Below are 19,216 nucleotides of genomic sequence, written 5' to 3' on the forward strand. Positions count from 1 at the left end.
TATCTGTCATCCTTACTAGACAAAGCAATTCTAAAACACAAACTTATCGCGTATCCCCATGGTTGGAAGCCTAACCAACAGTAGGGTGCTCAGCAGGTATTTGTGACAACTACACTTTTTTTGTTGTTGTTTTTGGTTATTTCGTACTCACTCTTCGTTCAGCTCCACGGCTAGCACTCACAGCTTTGTGTTTTTTTTGTTTTTTGTTTTTTTTTTGTCTTTTAGGGCGGTACCTGTGGCCTTTGGAGGTTCCCAGGCTAGGGGTCAAATAGGAGCTGTAGCCCCCGGCCTACACCAGAGCCACAGCAACTTGGGATCTGAGCCACGCCTGTGACCTACACCACAGCTCACAACCTACACCACAGCTCATGGCACAACGCCAGATCCTTAACCCACTGAGCAAGACCAGGAGTCAAACCCAAATCCTCATGGATGCTAGTCGGGTTCGTTAATCACTGAGCCACAATGGGAACTCCAGCTTTGTGTCCATTTTTAAAAAGCAGCCCTTCCTCAAGACATCCGACTGCCAATTGTAAGAAAACAGTCATAGTAACTATACTTAGAGTGAGGAGAATGGTGAATGGTGAATGATGCTTCTAGAAGTTTTGCAGTACACAATCTGCATAATCATGAGCGGTTGGTGGGGGACTTGCAGCGTATTCAAGGCACTGAAAGCCTCTGGAAAGATGGAGTTAGGTTCTTCTCTGAGGTAGGAATCATAAACCCTGGCTAGGCAGCCAATTCTTTTACTCCACATCCAATAGGCAAGTAAGGGAAGAAAGGGCTGGTGGGGGGAGAGGGCGTATAGGAGGAGGTTACCCTATTCCTGCCCCCACCTACCCCCAATAACCAAGGCACAGAAATAAGGCCTGGGCATAAGGCAGAGTCAGGTGACCAGCCACCTTAAGCAGGGCTAAGGAAGGAGGAGCTTCCTACTGCCTAACACCAGATCCAAGTCCCCAAGAGCCACTGAGAACTCGGATGGAGGGGAAGGGGAAGGAGGGAGGGCAGGACCCCTCTGCTTCTCTCTGTAGACTCAGGACTTTGGGGGAGCAAAGCTGTTCACACAGACACGAGACAGGCCCTTTGAAAAAACAAAGCAAACCCTGGGATCAACTTTATTGCTGATGGTTGTGGTCTCTTCCTCCCTATGCCCTCGTCTCTCCGGTGGTCCGCAGCCCCTCCAGGATAGCACAGTGCTTAGGTTCTGCTGGGCCAGAGGCAAGGGAGACAATCTGCCTCCCAAGTCTGCTCCTGGCTCAGTCCCTCCCCTGCCCCCACCCCACCCTATTGCACATCAAATCATGTAAACATAGCAATGGGCATAGCCCGGAACAGCAGTGAGGCAGCAGATGGATGTGTAAACGGATTTGGGACCAGGAGCCAGACCCCGTCACCCAGCCCCACCCCATGCTGGGGCCCACAGTTAAATCTGGAAAAGCAGGGGGGCCTGGTCCCAAACTCTGGCTCAGATTATGCAACAGTGCAGACGGCTCAGCTCCCCTCTGCCACCCACCCTCTCAGATTCCAGGTCCTGAGGGCCACCCACCCCTGGGCGCCCCTCCAGGCCTGGGCAGCATATGGCAGTGTCCAGTTTTCTCCCTCCCACCCTCCGCTGGAGGTCACTGGTGTTGGGTCTTCCTAGATGCTCGGGGAAAACCGGAGACAGGCAACGGTAGTCTGTCCAGCCCTGGGGAAGAGGTGGGGTAGGCAGTCAAAAGCAGGGCATAGGTTCAGTCCTCAGGGATACGAATGGATGGATGAGGTATGTTACAAACCAAGCAGAGAGCGTGCCAGCTCCCCTGCTTGGGGATGACCACTGTTCCAGAGGGCTCTACCGTACGACCACCCCACCAGCCTCGCCCCCACTCCCTCTCACCAAAGGCCCGGATCAGCTCTGCCCGCACAGCTGCAGTGAAGGTCTTCACCAGACAGAGAGTGGTGAGGCCTGCGAAGGCTGCATTGTAGAGGAACACGATGTAGAAGTTGCCCAACCAGTTGAAGCGTCCAAAGTCACCCAGCAGGTCAAAGCGAGTGAGCCCTGAAGTACAAAGGCCAGGATGCGAGGTGGGCTCCCCAACCCTTCCCTGGCTCAGAGCCCAGCTTTCTGCTGCCTCTTAGTGGCCACATCTCACACTGCAACTAGTAGGTTGGCTTCTGATTATTAAATTATTCCCACCTTCCAAGCTCTGCTGACTCAGGGACAGGTCAGGGCTGCCGAAGAAAAGTGTCAGGGGCTAGGCTTGCTCCAACTTCCTTTCCAGAGTTAGGCCTCTTTTCCTCCAAGGTGGGTCCTGTCTGGCTCCAGGTATTCTGAGGAGCTCCCTGGGCCTGCTACATGTTCCTGGGCTAGGAACCTACAAGCTGGTTGCCAAGTGTTTTTTCAGTAGACAGAGCAGTGGGGAGGCTAAAAGTTCTGATCAGGCTGCTTTGGTTCACATCTGAACTCCCTCCTGCCTAACTGTGTGATCTGGGGCAAATTCCTTAAATATCTGTGCCTCAGTTTCTTCAACTCTAAAGTAGAGAATATGGGAGTTCCCATCATGGCTCAGTGCTTAACGAATCTGACTAGCATCCATGAGGACTTGGGTTCAATCCCTGGCTTTGCTCAGTGGGTTACGGATCCGGCGTTGCTGTGAGCTGTGGTATAGGCCAGCGACTACAGCTCCAATTCTACCCCTAGCCTGGGAACTTCCATATGCCGCGGGAGCGGCCCAAGAAATGGCAAAAAGACAAAAAAAAAAAAAAAAAAATAAAATTAGAATGTTTATTAGATGACCCACCCCAAAGGAAGATCTGGGGGAGAGTGGTGCTTCTCCACTGAGAAAATGAAGTAAAGGTGGAGGCTGTGGGATGTAGCAAATGGGAAAAGTATGAGCTTTGAAGTAACAGCTTACTGGTTCATAGAGCCCCAGTTTCTCCATCTGTACAATGGAGATAATACCTCCTCATAGGTTTGGGTGGGAATCACAGAGAGCAAGAAAAATATAAAGTGCCTGCTGAGTTCCGGGAGGCACGCACAAAAAGCCAATACCCTTACCTCCTCTTGCTACTTACCCAGGGTTCGAGAGAAGACAGGAAGAGCTGAGCTTAGGACCAGGAGACAAACACAGTTCCCAATGATCTGGGTGGGGGTGAGAAAAAGGGAGCTGAGGGTAGCAGACCTGCCAGCAGCTGGTGCCCAGGCATGCCCAGGAGCTGCCTCTACTCCAGCCCAGCTACCTGCGTCATGGCTGTGTCGTGCCATCTGGGCCGCAGTCCCCGGAAGAGTGGAGAGCTGTAGAATCCCACGACCGAGGACACCATCAGGTAACTGCCAGTGGGTTAGGGAAGAACTGGCCCCCTCGCCAGGATCGATGCCTCATCCAGATGGGAACCAACCTCTTTCCCCCAGCCTTCCTTTCTCATCAAGTCTTTTTTTTTTTTTTAATTTGTTTGTGGGTTTTTTTGCTTTTTAGGACCCCACTAGCAGCACATGGAAGTTCCCAGGCTAGGAGCTGAATCGGAGCTGCAGCTGCCAGCCTACGCCACAGCCACGGCAATGCCGAATCCTTAACCCACTGACTGAGGCCAGGGATTGAACTTGCACCCTCAAGGACACCATGTCAGGTTCTTAATCTGATGAGCCACAATGGAAACTCCTCTAATCAAGTCTTTTCCTTCTTCTGAATCCCAGGTTGGCAAAGTCCTATTCCCTCTCCCATCACTTCCACTGTAGGTCTGCCCAGCGTCCCAGAGGAGATGGGTTTGATGGGTTTCAAGAAGGATACAAGATGAGTACAACCTGAATGACGGCACCAAAGGAGCCCAGCTTGGAGAAGGAGACCTGGCCCAGGGAGGCACCCTGAGAGATGAAGCAGTGTCACTGTGCAGCTCGCCCCACCATCAACACTGCCAGTGCCCAGCCTCCCCTCTGGCTTCAGCTTCTGCCCACTTACACAGCCTTTCTTAGGACCTCCCCAAAAGATACGGTGGGAGGGCAGCCCAGTACCTGCATGCCCCGGGGCATGGCAGCCTCATCGATGAGCAGCTCCAGGATGTGGATGGCCACGATGAGCACAGACAGGCCCTGTGTGAGGCAATGTCAGACTCCTGGCCCTGCCCCAGCCCACAGCTGTATTCAGAGTTGAACGTTAAGAGCAGACTCCCTGGAGCTCCCTGCTGTGGTGCAATGGTATCCACAGTGTCTCTGGAGCACTGGGATGTAGGTTCGATCCCTAGCCTGGCACAGTGGGTTAAAGGATCCTGCGTGGCTGCGGCTGCGGCATAGGTTGAAACTGTGGCTCTCAGATCTGATCCCTGGCCTAGGAACTCCACATGCCACGGGGCAGCAAAAAAAAAAAAAAAAAAAAAAAAGGAGCAGATACTCTGGTTCAGCATTTTCAGTTTCCAATTAGCTGTGTGGGGCTTCCTCAAGACTGATGCTAGCAACAGAGCACCTTTAAGAGTATTATAAGATGCACCCTCTCCAGATGTAAGGACTGCAAAAAAGCTGAACAGAAAACTATACCTCTTCTGGAGTTCCCGTCACGGCTCAGTGGTTGGCGAACCTGACTAGCATCCGTGAGGACGTGGGTTCGATCCCCAGCCTCGCTCAGCAGGTTAGGATCTGGCATTGCCATGAGCTGTGGTGTAGGTTGCAGACAAGGCTCAGATCCCGAGTTGCTGTGGCTCTGGCATAGGCTGGCAGCCACAGCTCCGATTAGACTCCTAGCCTGGGAACCTCCATATGCTGCAGGTGTGGCCCTCAAAAGACAAAAGACAAAAAAAAAGAAAAATATACCTCTTCTTCCAGACTAAGACTTATTCCAAATTCCAGGATGTGGCAAGTGGGGGGAATGGATTGTATTTCAACCCTTATTTTCACCCCAGAGCAAACCTGCATATAACTACTTAGGCCCTGTGTGGCCTTGGGCAAACTTCTTAACTCCTCTGTTTCTTCATCTACAAAATGGGGACAGAAAGTAGGCACTCAGTGAAAGGCAACTACTATTACTTTTACTTTTTGACCATGCCTGTGTTCCCAGGCCAGGGATCAAACACATGCCACAGTAGTGACAATGCCAGATCCTTAACCCGCTAGGCTGCAGGGAACTCCAGCAAATACTATCGTTATTATCGTTATTACTACTATTACTATTATTTTGTCTTTTTAGGACTGCACTCATGGCATATGGAAATTTCCAGGTTAGGGGTTGAATCAGAGCTGTAGCTGCTGGCCCATGCCACAGCCACATCAATGCTGGATCCAAACCGTGTCTGTGACCTATACCACAGCTTACGGCAATGCCAGATCCTTAACCTACTGAGTGAGGCCAGGGATCGAACCTGCATCCTCATGGATACTAGTCAGGTTCTTAACTTGCTAAGCCACAATGGGAAGTCCTAGCAACTACTTTTTTTTTTCATTTTTTAGGGCCACACCGAGGCATATGGAGGTTCCCAGGCTAGGGGTCAAATGGGAGCTACAGCTGCTGGCCTACACCACAGCCACATCAACAGAGGATCCAAGCCGAGTCTGCACCTACACCACAGCTCAAGGCAATGCCAGATCCTTAACCCCCTGAGTGAGGCCAGAGATCGAACCTGCAACCTCATGTTTCCTGGTCAGATTCATTTCTGCTGAGCCACAATGGGAACTCCCAGCAACTACTATTATTGATAATAGCCTGGTCCTAGCATCTGCTCCCTCCTCCCTGGGAAGACCTAAAGTACTCAAGGGGCTACTGCTTCCCATCCCGCTCCCCACGGCTGGTATACACACCGTCAGTATCAGCAAGCACAGCATGGCCAGGGGATAGCCCAGGTTCCGCTGCCAGGCTGAAGCCTTCCGCCGCTTCTCTGTACAGGGATGGGAAGCTGTTAGCAAGGGCCTGGAATGAGGGGCCACTCTCCTTGGGGAAACCCAGGCATCCCAATCCCTACCAACCCCCATACCCAGCAGGACCCTCTGTGTCTGCAGAGCCAGGACCTGTCTGTGCAGCAGCTCCATGTCCAAGGGCAGCCAGCAGGAGGTGGGATCTGAGGGCAGAGAAGATGGGTCAGTCTCCTAGTCCTGCAGCCAGGCCACGCCCACCCTCCCAACTGGGAAGAACTGCAACTCACTGCAAATCCTGCGGGTCAAAGCTGCCTCCTCAAAGGCTGAGCAGTGCAGCTGCTCCTCCAGGTCCTCTAGCAGCTGGGGGCAGGGGAAAGAGAGGGACTGACTGTCAGAGGCTCCCTGATCCCAAGGGCACCAGAAGAACACCACTCATCTCGGGGTTCCAGTGTCCTATTCCTTCCCCCGCCCTCGTTGACCACCCTGTGGCCAGCGACTTTATCCAGTCCCTCCCTATGGCCTTGCGTTCTGCTCTGTATATCTGGTGACCAGCTCCAGATGATGGTGGTGAAGGACACAGGAGCCAGCAAAGGCTGTGGCCCTCTGCAAGGTGTGCACTGCACAACTGTGGCCCTTGCTTCATTGTTTGGCTCCAGCTCTGCAGGAAGCTCATCCTGCAGGATCGAAGGACAAGGAGCACTACGTACCCGGGGCTTGACCAGCAGCTTCCCAGTGACGGAGAACATGCGGGCGAGACCTAGCGGAGTACACACTGTGGGGACAGGAGCCAGTCACTTGCCAGACCCTGCTCTCCATTGCTTCCCCTGCCTGCCCCTCTATTCCCTCCCCCACCCTGGGTGCTCTGGCCCAAGGATGTTACTCTTTCCTTCCCAGGCCCTGGACACTCACCCAGGAGGAGCAGCACCCCAAGGAAGGAGATGCAGGAGTAGAGGTAGGGGAGGTAGTACTCCCAGAAGTCTAAAGGCAAAAGGAGAAAAACATCAGTCCACCTCTCTCCTCCTGCTTGCTGGGGGCTGACGGGCCTTGGAGACTATGCGAGGGCACAACACAAAAGCCTACAGAGGTTAGGCGAGCAATGCAGATGAGGATAGCTGGCCAGCAGAAGAGTGGGCAGCAGGGGCTATAGCAAACTGGAGGTCCTAAGCCCTGTCTAAAGACCACCTTGCAGTTCCTGTTGTAGCTCAGTGATAATGAACCCGAGTGGCATCTAGGAGGATGTGGGTTTGATCCCTGGCCTCGCTCAGTGGGTTAAGGATCCAGCATTGCAGCAAGCTATGGCATTGGTCACAGATGTGGCTCGCATCTGGCATTGATATGGCTGTGGTATAGGCCAGCAGCTGCAGCTCCAATTCGACCCCTTTCCCTGGAACTTCCATATGCTGCAGGAACGACCCTAAAAATAAATAAGTAAATAAGTAAAGGACATAACCACTAAGTGGTCCAAGTCACTGGGGCCTAATGCTGCCAGATCCTCCACTTTGTCCAGCAAAGCCAGAACTCTTGATATTAATGGGAAATCTCCCAATTTCTTTCCTTTTTTTTTTTTTTAGGGCTGCATGTGTGGCATATGAAAGTTCCCAGGCTAGGGGTTGAATCGGAGCTGCAGCTGCTGGTGTAACCACAGCCATAGCAACTCGGAATTCGGGTTGCCTCTCCGACCTACAGCACAGCTCGTGGCAATGCCAGAGCCCTAATCCACTGAGCAAGGCCAGGGATCGAACCTGCACCCTCACGGATACTAGTCAGGTTTGTAACCCTCTGAGCCACAGCAGGAACTCCCCCAATTTCAACTGACTCATTTTTTCTAATCATTGCATCGGCTTACTGGAGGGAGGGGAGGGGAGGAAGCTGGCCTGCTCACCATAGAGGGACTCCCTGCTGGCCTTGTCGTTGTCCACAATGGCTGATGCCACCCACACCATGCCCAGCACCAGCAGAGTGAGAAGAATCAACATCACCACCGTCTCGTAGACCCGGGCCAGGACACCCTAGAGGAAGAGGCAATAGGTGAGCAGGGCAGTGTGGGGAAGGAGACGTCAGAGATGCCAACTTGGCTGAGGAACTATAGAGGACTGGGTTCAGGAGGGAGTGGGGGGCTTTTCCCTCTTATTCTGCTAAGCCACTCCATGCTCCTACCCCACAATCTGAGGTCGTTCCCTATACTGGATATTCCTTTTGTTTCTTTTCTTTTTTTTCTTTTTAGGGCCACACCCACAGCATATGGAGGTTCCCGGGCTAAGGGTTGAATTGAAGCTGCAGCTGCTGGCCTACGCCACAGCCACAGCCACAGCCACACAGGATCTGAGCCACATCTGTGACTTGCACCATAGCTCATGGCCATGCTGGATCCTTAACCCACTGAGCAAGGCCAGGGATCGAACCTGCATCCTCATGGATGCTAGTCAGATTTGTTTCTGCTGAGCCACAAGGGAACTCCCTCATTAAGATCTTTTCAGTTGAACCATCTGAGTGGAATTGTTTCCCTCCTGCGTTGATTGGTACACTCCTTACTTACCTTTCTGGAGCCAGCGAAACCCTCAGACTCAGTGAAGAAGTATGCAAAAGGCATGAGGAAGATGAGGGACAAGTTGGAGAAGAGAAATACCAGGTTCCAGAGGCCTAGAGCAAAAAAGGAAAAGCAGAGGTAGTCATTAGGAGGGGGTTCCTGGGGAGTTCCCCTTGTGGTGCACAGGTTAAGGACCTGACTTAGTCTCCGTGAGGATGTGGGTTCGATCCCTGGCCTCCCTCAGTAGGTTAAGGATCCAGCATTGTTGCAAGCTGCAACATAGGTCCCAGATATGGTGTGGATCCTTGAGCTGTGGCTATTGTCCCTAGTAGGCCTTAGCTGCAGCTCCAATTTCACCCCTAGTCCAAGAACTTCTGTAGGTCATAGGTGCAGCCATAAAAAAGAAGAAGAAAAAAGACGGGGCTTCCAATTCCCTGGGGACTGACCAAGGACATGGAAGGCGGGAGAGATGAGATGATATATGACTGATGAGCCCCAGGCCACCAGCATCTGTCTGACGCTATCTGCTCTTCACCCCACCCTCTGCTGCAACCAGGAGCCACGTACCATGGATGAGGGAGCCGTTGAGCCACTGGATGTAGTAGTTTCGAGGCAGTGAGAGCAGCACCTCATTGCTGATGATGGAAAAGGGCAGGAGCAGGACAGCACCCAGAGCGACTGCCAGGGTGAAGGTGCACAGCTCGAGCCTGGGCAGAGAAGAGGCAGTGCCCCTGCTTGGTTCAGACACTCACTTCTTTGGGCCCAAGACACCCCATTCATCCCTGTGGGCATCTGTGACCTCCCCTAGAGCCAGTCGTAGCAGTGACAGGCTCAGGAAAGGAGCCATCCAGCTGAGGCTCTACCCACTGTCTTCCCACCTTAGCCCTTACCTCCAGAGAAGCCTTGGCACATGGGTGAGCATCCCTCAGGCACTCATGGGAAACCTGGTCACCTGCCCTGTCACTTGCCCAGACTGTCCCCAGGAATGTGTCCTCCTGCACATGTCTACAGGGTGTGCTACACATGATGCCAAGCTAAGGGGCCTGACTTCTCGTCTCTGCTCAGCTCAGGGATGTTGGATGTCTGAGCTTGCCTTCCTCAGCCTGGACAGAGCAGGGGCACCCCCTATGCCTGTGCCCTGCAGAAGGGAGGCACTAATACAAAGGGAGGAACGGGGGAGCTGAAACCCAGCGTCATAGCCAAGGCCTGTGCCCTGGGCTGCATCAGCTCAAAAGAAGGGACACTTATCTTGTTGGTCCATGAGGGGGGCGGGGAGCAGGGATTGCCTTCTTCTAATCTGTTGTCTGTTGACCTAGAGGGGTCATCCCTGTATTTTTCTCTATAGGTGCTAGTGAATAATAACAGCTTAGAGTAGGGGCCACCCTCTCAGAACCAAGCATGCCCTACGCTCAGGGGTTCCACCTTCTCCATCCCCTGCCGTTTCCACTGGTCTGCATCCCCACCTCCACGCCCACCCCCATTCCCCCCCTTGGCTGCTGAGAGTTGAAGCCAAGCCAGAGCCATTTCTGGTGACTCAGGCCTGCAGTAGACAAGCTCCTGGCCTAACCAGGGAGACAGGAAGAGCAGCTTTTCCAAGAGTCCCCAAGATGGGGTGAAGCCAGAAGAAGCCAGAAATGAGGCGGAAGCGGAAACTCTCCCTTCACTGTCTGATACCTCACTCTCCTCCAGCCCCAGGGCCTCACCAGATCCCAGCTTCTAAAGGCAGTGACACTCACGCAATCTTGTTGACTGTGGCATCTTCATCATCCACTGTGAGAGAGAGGCATGGGGAAGAGGCAGGCCATCAGTGGCAGCTCTGGGAGCCACTTGTGTTGCAGTGTGCCCTCCTGCTCCCTCCCTGTCCCCTGAAAGAAGGGCCTGGGCCCACCGAGGCAGAGCCGGGCAGGAGGCTCTAGGAAGCTCACACTATGAACCTCACCGCCTAGTCTCTGGCCAGAGTGGCAGCTTAAAGACCACAGGTCCCAGGTGGAGAGAGTAAGGACCAGAAATTCCCCCACTTCCCTCCTTCCCCAGATTTCCTCCACCACAGATTCCTCTTTCTGTGAGATTGGTTATGTCAGTGGCTGGGTACAGCAAGGGGAAGGGAGGTAGGACAGGGGAGAGAATCACAGAGAAAGTCCCCAGGGGAATCACACCGAGGAGTAGCTGCCTTCTTGGCTGGGGGCTCATGAAAGCTGTTAGAGGGGAAGAAAGGTTCAGGCCAGGACAGGAAGATCTGGACAGGCTGGAGTGAGAACTGGGACAAGTATGTGCCCCCAACGACACAATGCCTGCAGAAAGCTTTCATCTGAATTTTCTACAAAGAGAAAGGCCACTATCACCAGGTCCTGGGTCCCCAGTGGTCAGGGAGGTCTCTGGTCCTGGGTGTCGGAGCACTTGGAGTGAAGACGACAGAGCTTGGACTTCCCTGGTGGCTCAGCAGGTCACTGCTGTGGCTCGGGTTGCTGCTGTGGTACAGGTTTGATCCCTGGCCCAGGAACCTCCGCATGCAACAGGTGTGGCCAAAAAAAAAAAAAAAAGAAGATGACAGAGCCTGAGCCCTTGATAACAATTCACCCTGAAGCTGCGCTTAGGTTCACAGAGAGCTTTCACATCAGCCCTCATATGCGGTCTACACAGTGATGATGGCTGGGTTGAGATTGTTAGGCTCATTAGACTCAGAGGATGAAACTGAGGGCCATAAAAGTTACGTGACTTGTCCAGTGGCGTCATTAGCTGAGGGCACTTCCATTGAGACTCTCCACTGCCTGTGGAGGAGGGGAGGCAGGAGAGGCTCCAGAACAGCCACCTCTTCTTTCCCAGCAGGCACCAGAGGGCCTCTTCCCCTGACGCGGGCGCCATGGCACCAGCAACACTGGCAGAAGGCAAGCAGAAGGGAGGGCAGTCACAGGTACCTGTGGTGAACTCAGCAGGCTTCTTGAAGCGAGTCAGGGCGATGTGGCAGAGGATGTAGAGTGTCGCAAACAGAAGCGTTGAGATCTGTGGCAGAGCGTGAGTGAGATGAGAAGCTGTAATCCCAGCACATTCCACAGCCCCAAGGGCTCTCTGTTAATTCCACAGGACACTTCTCCAAAACTAAGCTCCATCTTTCTCTCCAGTGCTTCCTTCTAGTCAAGGCCTCAGGGGCCTCTAAGAAGCACAAGATGGGGCTGTCCCGTGTACGTGGGGAAAGAGCATCGCATCCAGCTCTTCAAGGATTTTTTTTTTCCTGGAAGAAAACAGCTTTGGAGTTCCCATTGTAGCTCAGCGGAAACAAATCTGACTGGTATCCATGAGGATGCAGGTTCGATTTCTGGCCTCGCTCAGTGGGTTAAGGATCCGGCATTGCCATGAACTGAGGTACAGGTCACAGACTCTGCTCAGATCTGGCATTAGTGTGGCTGGGGCATAGGCCAGCGGCCACAGCTCCGATTCGACCCCTAGCCTGGGAACTTCCATAAGCTATGGGTGCGGCCCTAAAAAGACAAAAAAGAAAAGAAAATAGCTTTGACTGAACCCTGGTTGGTAAACGGGCAGAAAACTCCTGGAGGAGCACATATACACACACCTGGAACAGGCCACAGAACCATAGGGGCTTTATTGCTAGCACATTATTGGAAAAGGAAGCAGGTTTGAGGGCAAGGAGGTGATGTCCACGTTGTCCTGGCACTCCACTCCCTCTCCTGCCACTCCCACGCTGATCCAAGCTCCAGGAGAGAACAAGCAGAAATCATGTTCCTGGAGTTCCCCTTGTGGCTCAGCAGTAACGAATCCGACTAGTATCCATGAGGATGTGGGTTCGATCCCTGGCCTCACTCAGTGGGTTAAGGATCCAGTGTTGCCATGAGCTGTGGTGTGGGTTGAAGACGTTCAGATCTAGTGTTGCTCTGGCCATGGTATAGGCTGGAAGCTGTGGCTCCGATTTGACCTCCTAGCCTGGGAACTCCCATATGCCGTGGGTGCAGCCCCAAACAGCAGAAAAAAAAAGAAAGAAAAAAGAAAAAGAAATCATGTTCCTAGACCAAGTCAGAGCTTCTCCTCCGTTTATTTAGGGGCCCTGAAATATCACATCTGCTCAAGGCCTAAGCAGAGTCTCCTTTAGTGTTCTGCCCATGACAGTAGGCTTTAATTGGGGCCCACATCTATAAAGTTTCTAGAGCTGGCATCAGCCCCTTTAAAGGCTATCAACCCCTGGTCCCTACCTCAAGTGACTTCCAGGGCTGGCCTCTCAGGACCTGTCCCATACTCCTAGGTGACTAGTCCTCCAATGGACAGTTATTCGGCCATGTTATTCTACACACGTGTGCATCCCTACCCCACCCCAAGTAAGCTGCTATTGCCCAGGGGAGGAGCCACTGGTCAGCTCAGCTCCACAACCAGGACCCGAGAGTCTTGAGATGTTGTTATTGGTTTGAAGCAGGTCAAGAAGGCAGTCTCATGGGACCTCCAGTCCCCAAGAGGGGCTGACCCTATGGGGAATCTGTATATAGTTATCTATGTAAGGACAGAAGCCATAGACCTCAGGAGAACCATGGTCTAGGACAAAATTGTACCTTTTAACTTTAGAGAAATAGAGTTGAATGAGTTGCCCAGATTATAAGTGCCAGATTTTATTGCCAAGTGCTCTGCCTCAGGCTTGCGTAATAGCCAGGAAGGTGGGAGGGCTCAAAAGGTCAGGCTGGAGTTCCAAGCAGTTCCAGCAGAGGCTAGGTCATTTTCTGGAGCAGGGGATTGGAGCCAGGTGGGGGAGGTATCAGAAGCCTTCGGGCTGCCCTTGGCCAGCACTATATCCTCAGCTAATGGGACTAAAGGATAGGGGAGACATCCAGGAGGCTGCTTCTCTGTCCAAGGTCTTATTCCTCCCTGTTCTCTAGGAATGTGGGCCTCTGGCTCTACATTGTCTCAAGGCCTGGGCGTGTCTCCACAATTTGCCCAGCTCCACCATGTGGAACCCTCCACTAAGGAACACACAAGGAAGCCTTCTTGAAAGCAAGATCTGGAGCTCCACACACGGACTGATACACTCTCGACTCTTCAGTCCTCACAGAAAAGGGGGGACCTAGTCAGTGACTGTGGCTCACTTTAGCCCTCCTCCAATCTGAGGCTGCCTAGGGCAGACTAGAAGCCCCTCTGAGAAAAATGAAGGCTGACCCATCAGTGGGTCCTCCCATTCACTGACACTTCTATTCTTCTAAACCTTTCCTATTCCCTTTAGTATTTGGGGGTGAGGGCTACCCTGCGGAGCTCTGAGGAAGGCGATGGGGAAGAAAGGCGACAGATAAGAGTTCCGAGCAGGCCTGAGAAAGATGCAACTCCCTAAGCTCCCCTGGGTGCCCTTGGCCCAGAAGTGAGGAGTCCCTTGCTGTGTGGCAGTTTCAGCTGTTACTCTAGGTGGCAGTGAGGGAGTAAGGAAAGCAGCCAAGTGCCCTCTGAAGCACTGGGGGGCAACCCCTCCGTGGCTGGGAAGCTAGGAACCTCTGCTTGCAGGGTTTCTAATAAACACCAATAAGGAGGAGGAAACGAAGGGGACAATTTAGCTGTTCTCTATCTCTACAGAGTAGAATCCACCCCAAGCAAAGTCCTTCCTTCTAAAGTGAGAAACTCACCAAAGTCCCCTTGTCGTTATCCCTTCCCCAAATCATCATTCGAGTTAAAGGGATTAAACGCAAATAAGCCCTCCCCCAGTCAAACCCCCTCTCCCTCGGACAATGCGACTAAAATCAGCAGACTCACCGGACTCCCTGACACAGAAAGACCCGCCCTCAGAACACCGGCGGGGATGGGGGACGGGAGGGAGGGCAGGGGGAGGGGCGTGTAGATGGGAGGAACGGAAACCAACAGGCTTTGTTTATCGCGCAGCTACCCAGCTGACCCGATCCGGGGTTCGCCAGCCAGAGCACTGGTCGGACCGCGGCCTTTGGTCGCTCGTCCCTGGACCAAGAAGGGTCTGCTGGCGCCCTGAGCCCATGTGGTTACGGTCCAACCCCAACTTCTTCCTCTCCCGCGACACCCGTGCTTCTCCCCTACTTGGTCCTACCCTTTTTGCCCGGGTCCCACACTCACAATGCACTCGCGGACCCTCTCGTGGAATAGCTGCTCTCGCACGGATAGCACTTCGTAATCAGCTGCTTCCATACTCTGCTCAGCATGACTGGGGCGGGGGTGTCTCCGGGCCCGGGGAGGACCAGCGGGGATGAAGCCGCCGCCGCCAAGCACCCGGACCCAGCGAAGAAGCCTTTCCTCGCAGCCTGTGACGGAAACTCGGGGTAATCTGGGGCTCAGATTCAGTCTTCTGGCCGCCCCGCCCTTAAAGGGGCAGGTACCGGCGCGCCTTGTTTTAAAGGGCCCCGGCTCCCCCTCTTTGTTCCCTCCCCTTTAAGGTCGGCTTCAGTGTTGTTTCAACGCAAACACCCGCCAACAAGCACGCTAAGAGGAAGCGCAGGTCCCAGTTCTGTTTTACCAGAGACCAAGCGACGCCACAACGGATGGGCGGGTTCATTCCAGAAAGCGGAACTCATTGGCTCCTCGAGAGCTGCCGCTCTTCGCTAGAGGAACGCTGATAGGCTCGCCCGGTGGAAGGAGGTGGCATCTTTGGGGCCTACCGGTACTCATTCTAAAACTAAGCAACCGTCCCTTGCCTCGCGTAGCTGATAGGCGACGACTCCTGCATTTTAGTCTCTCCAAGATTTTAAGTGTGACCGTGGTTAAATGAGCCATTTGGAGCTGGCCCGTCAGGCGGGGTGTGAGAACCGTGGGAGTTCGGAAAGGTACTGTTGCTCAGTAACCCAAAGCCCGTAGAAGCATTTTCTGAAAGTGTTTGAGGGTGAAGGACGCTCTGTCGCCAGGAGTTTTCACTCGGTCACTTTTTGTGGGAGCTGTAGAGCAAATACTGAAGAAAACTGGATAGAGAATTACAGAGGCATCCATCTGAAAATGTGAGGAAACGCCCACAGGGGATCCTGAGTCAAACATTAGCTGACCACCTACTCCTTTTACCATTACAACATCCCTTGGAGAAAGGTACTGTGATTAGCATTTTAGAGATTAGAAATGGTGAAAGGTTGTCACACAGCTAAGGGTTGCAGGTTACCTTCCTGTGACCTTGATATATGTACTGTTTGGGAAGTCTCATCTTCATGGAATTAAACCCTTCCTCTAAAATGGAGGGAGGAGTTCCCGTCGTGGCTCAGTGCTTAATGAATCCGACTAGGAACCATGAGGTTGCAGGTTCGATCCCTGGCCTTGCTCAGTGAGTTAAGGATCTGAGTTAAGGTTGACGATCTGGTGTTGCCGTGAGCTGTGGTGTAGGTTGCAGCCGCGGCCCGGATCCTGCGTTGCTGTGGCTCTGGTGTAGGCCGGAGGCTACAGTTCCAATTCAACCCCTAGCTTGGGAACCACCCAATATGCCGTGGGAGCGGCCCAAGAAAATGGCAAAAAGACAATAAATAAATAAATAAATAAATAAATAAATAAATAAATAAATAAAATGGAGGTAGCAGGCAATACATGGAAACACAAAAGAAGGACTAAGTTCACAACGCTCCCCACTGAAGAATAAGAGTGCAATTTTTCCTGCAGGGAAATACAGTAATGGTAATTTATTTTATTTTATTATTTTATTTTTTTGGTCTTTTTTGCCATTTCTTGGGCCGCTCCCGTGACATATGGAGGTTCCCAGGCTAGGGGTCTAATCAGAGCTGTAGCCGCTGGCCTACATCAGAGCCACTGCAATGCGGTTTCCAAGCCGAGTCGGCAACCTACACCATAGCTCATGGCAACACCAGATCCTTAACCCACGGAGCAAGGCCAGGGATCGAACACACAACCTCATGGTTCCTAGTCAGATTCCTTAACCACTGAGCCACAACGGGAACTCCTAAGAGTGCAATTCTAAAGGCCTAGGCTAGTTAGTCTCGTTACTATCTGAGCAAGAGTCAGGGGCAGAATTAACAACTGAATTCTGTGCTCTTGTAACTTCTGCTGGGCAAGTTACTTTTATCTCTTTTCTCTTTCCCCAGTGATTTGCAGTAGAACCTTGGGAAATAAAAAGCATAAACTTTGGAATTCCCTGGTGGCCTGGTGGTTGAGACTTGGTACATTCACTGCTGCACTGCTATGGCCTGAGTTCAATCCCTGGTCTGGGAATGAGATCCCACATCAAGTGGCCATACACCACAGCAAAAAACAAAGCAAAACAAAACAAAAAAACGTATGCGTATATATATATACGTATTTGTGTGTATATATCTTTGTCTTTGATAGTAGCAAGATAATGAGAGGACCTGAAGAGCTGATTTCCCTTTAGCTGGCCTACGCCAGAGCCACAAGAATGTGGGATCTGAGCCTCATCTGCAAGCCATCTGCAAGCCAGATCCTTAACCCACTGATTGAGTCCAGGGATCAAACCTGCGTTCTCGTGGATGCTAGTCAAATTCGTTTCTGCTGAGCCACAACAGGAACTCAAAGTACTTTAAATGATCTTGTTAAAACACACATATATTTGATCTGTCTCAGCTCAAAACCCCTCTAAAGCAATCCATTTACACTTAAAATTCACCTGCCTTGGAGTTCCCTTCGTGTCTCAGCAGTTAACGAACCCGACTAGCATCCACGAGGACTCGGTTCAATCCCTGGACTTGCTCAGTGGGTTGGGGATCCAGCATTGCCGTGAGCTGTGGTAGTGGGTTGCAGATTCAGCCTGGATCCCAAGTTGCTGTGGCTCCGGTGTAGGCCAGCGGCTACAGCCCTGATTGAATTCCTAGCCAGTGTGGTCCTAAAAAGACAAAAAAAAAAAAAAAAAAAATTCACCTGCCTTAAAGTAAGCCTACAAAGCCCTCAGGGGTAATAAAATGTTGGCCTCTTGGCTGTGTCAAATGTGCTGTGTTTTGTTTGGCTCACTGAATTTTTAACAAGGATGAGCAAATATTTAAAAATCAGGAGGGGGATTTCCCATCATGGTGCCGTGGAAACGAATCCAACTAGGAACCATGAGGTTGCAGGTTCTATTCCCGGCATCGATCAGTGGATTAAGGATCTGGCGTTGCTGTGAAATGTGGTAGGTGGCAGACACAGCTTGGATCTGATGTTACTGTGACATAGGGGGGGTGCAGCCAAAAAATAATTATGATTAAAAAAAAAATCAGGAGATGGGAGTTCCCATTGTGGCTCAGTGGGTTAAAGACCCGACATTGTCTCTATGAGGATGGAGGTTCAATCCCTGGCCTTGCTCAATGGGTTAAGAATCCAGTGTTGCCATGGCTGTGGCATAGGCCCCAGTTGCAGTTCCCAGTCAGGAACTTCCATAAGTTCAGTGCAGCAGTTAAAAAAAAAAGAAATCAGGAGATGACACCTTAAACATTCACATTTCAGTGTGTTAAATGGAAGAAATAGACGATCTGGGAGTTCCTGCTGTGGCACATGGGATTGGCAGAGTCTCCATAGTGCCAGGATACAGGTTCTGTCCCCAGCTCAGCACAGTGGGTTCAAGGATCCTGTGTTACCACAGCTGCATTGTCATAGGTTACAACTGCAGCTCAGATCTGATCCCTGGCCCAGGAACTCCATATGCTATGGGGTGGCCAAAAAAGAAAGAAAACAAACAAACAAAAACTCAGAAGATCTGGACAACAAGGACCTCTGGCTCTGGAGACTGGGCAGGATGTGCTCCAGCCTCCCACAGCCTCTGTCACTTGGGTGAACACTTAATACCTCACCAGTTCTTCTATTTGCATTGTCAGCCCAGCTTGGCATTTGAGTTTGGGACCTGTGAGCTAGCTCCTCTTTACTGCTTCAACTTGGCACCATCTTCACCCTGAGCTTTGGTAAATTCCTGGTGGACCCTGCCAAGCTCTTTCCTTCCCTGGGGTTCTGCACTTGCTGTTTTCTCTTACAACCGAATCTGACCTGGAACCATGAGGTTGCGGGTTTGATCCCTGGCCTCACTCAGTGGGTTAAGGATTTGGCATTGCTGTGAGCTGTGGTGTAGGTCGCAGACGCAGCTCGGATCCTGTGTTGATGTGGCTGTGGCATAGGCCAGCAGCTGTAGTTCCAACTGGACTCCTAGCCTAGGAACCTCCATATGCTGCGGTTGTGGCCTTAAAAAGCAAAAAAAAAAAGAAGAAGAAGAAGAAGAAGATAACCCTTAGCCTGGGAACTTCTGTAAGCCGCAGGGTGTGTCCCTAAAAATGAAAAAAAAAAAAAAAAAAAAAAAGCTAGGTTCTGTTTCTAGCACTATCATCCTGGGCTATACTTTATCTCATTTACAAAACTAGAAGACCCTTAAGATTGCTTCCAAATCTATAATATTCACAGTCTTTTACAGTTTACAAAGGGCTGTGACACTGTCCACGTCACAGGCAATTATATCTGATTCTTTTAACAATTGGCTAACAAAGATTCTGCTTAGCGAATTATCTGCAGAATGTACAACTGAAATAAAATTTAAGAGGCACAATATCAAGAAACAAATGAACACAGACCTGCATCGTATAAGACAAGCTTGAGCTCAAAACTGAGAGAAACAGTCTGGAAGACTTCCCTTGAGAAAGTAGTTTTGAGTCCAGCAGCAGTCCAGTTTATTTGCACAAGTCCTTGAGTCCTTGTTTACAATCCATTGGAAGCACAATAACTTTCTTTCTATTGCCTATGTTTACCACTGGTGCAAGTTTCTCTATTTACTGAATTAACACTTAGAACTCTGTGCAAAGATACTACACAATCTCTTTTTAGGCTTACCAAATCTCCCTTTGTCCAAATCCTGTCTACTTCCCAAGGCTCAACCCAAATATCTTTTCTCTATCTCTCTCTCTTTTTGTTGTTGTTGTTGTTCTTTTTTAAGACTGCACCCACAGCATATGGAGGTTTCCTGGCTA

The 19,216-nt window shown here is 51.5% G+C and overlaps 1 protein-coding gene across 3 annotated transcripts; it reads right to left on the minus strand.

The window, feature by feature from the left end:
* Positions 1-1,085: 1,085 nt before the first annotated feature.
* Positions 1,086-14,613, minus strand: LMBR1L (limb development membrane protein 1 like). Of its 3 annotated transcripts, none has more exons than XM_013988249.3 (17): positions 14,409-14,613; positions 11,261-11,345; positions 10,082-10,115; positions 8,913-9,052; positions 8,355-8,458; positions 7,701-7,827; positions 6,728-6,796; positions 6,526-6,590; positions 6,106-6,178; positions 5,938-6,021; positions 5,765-5,841; positions 3,992-4,069; positions 3,771-3,844; positions 3,223-3,313; positions 3,058-3,124; positions 1,880-2,041; positions 1,086-1,690 (listed from the first exon to the last, which is right to left on the minus strand). In XM_013988249.3, the coding sequence occupies exons 1-17, from the start codon at positions 14,478-14,480 to the stop codon at positions 1,623-1,625; spliced, it is 1,470 nt and encodes a 489-aa protein (XP_013843703.1). In that variant the 5' UTR covers positions 14,481-14,613; the 3' UTR covers positions 1,086-1,622. The 3 variants fall into 3 exon arrangements, with proteins under 3 accessions (XP_013843703.1, XP_084811670.1, XP_084811671.1); XM_084955544.1 differs by having other exon boundaries at positions 10,020-10,115; XM_084955545.1 differs by lacking the exon at positions 10,082-10,115.
* Between the last annotated feature and the right edge of the window lie 4,603 nt (positions 14,614-19,216).

Source organism: Sus scrofa, chromosome 5, assembly GCF_054392235.1.
Source record: "Sus scrofa isolate SSC_HxYL_T2T_F1_AM1 chromosome 5, Sscrofa_HxYL_maternal_Yorkshire_Landrace_v2.0, whole genome shotgun sequence".
NCBI lineage: Eukaryota > Metazoa > Chordata > Mammalia > Artiodactyla > Suidae > Sus > Sus scrofa.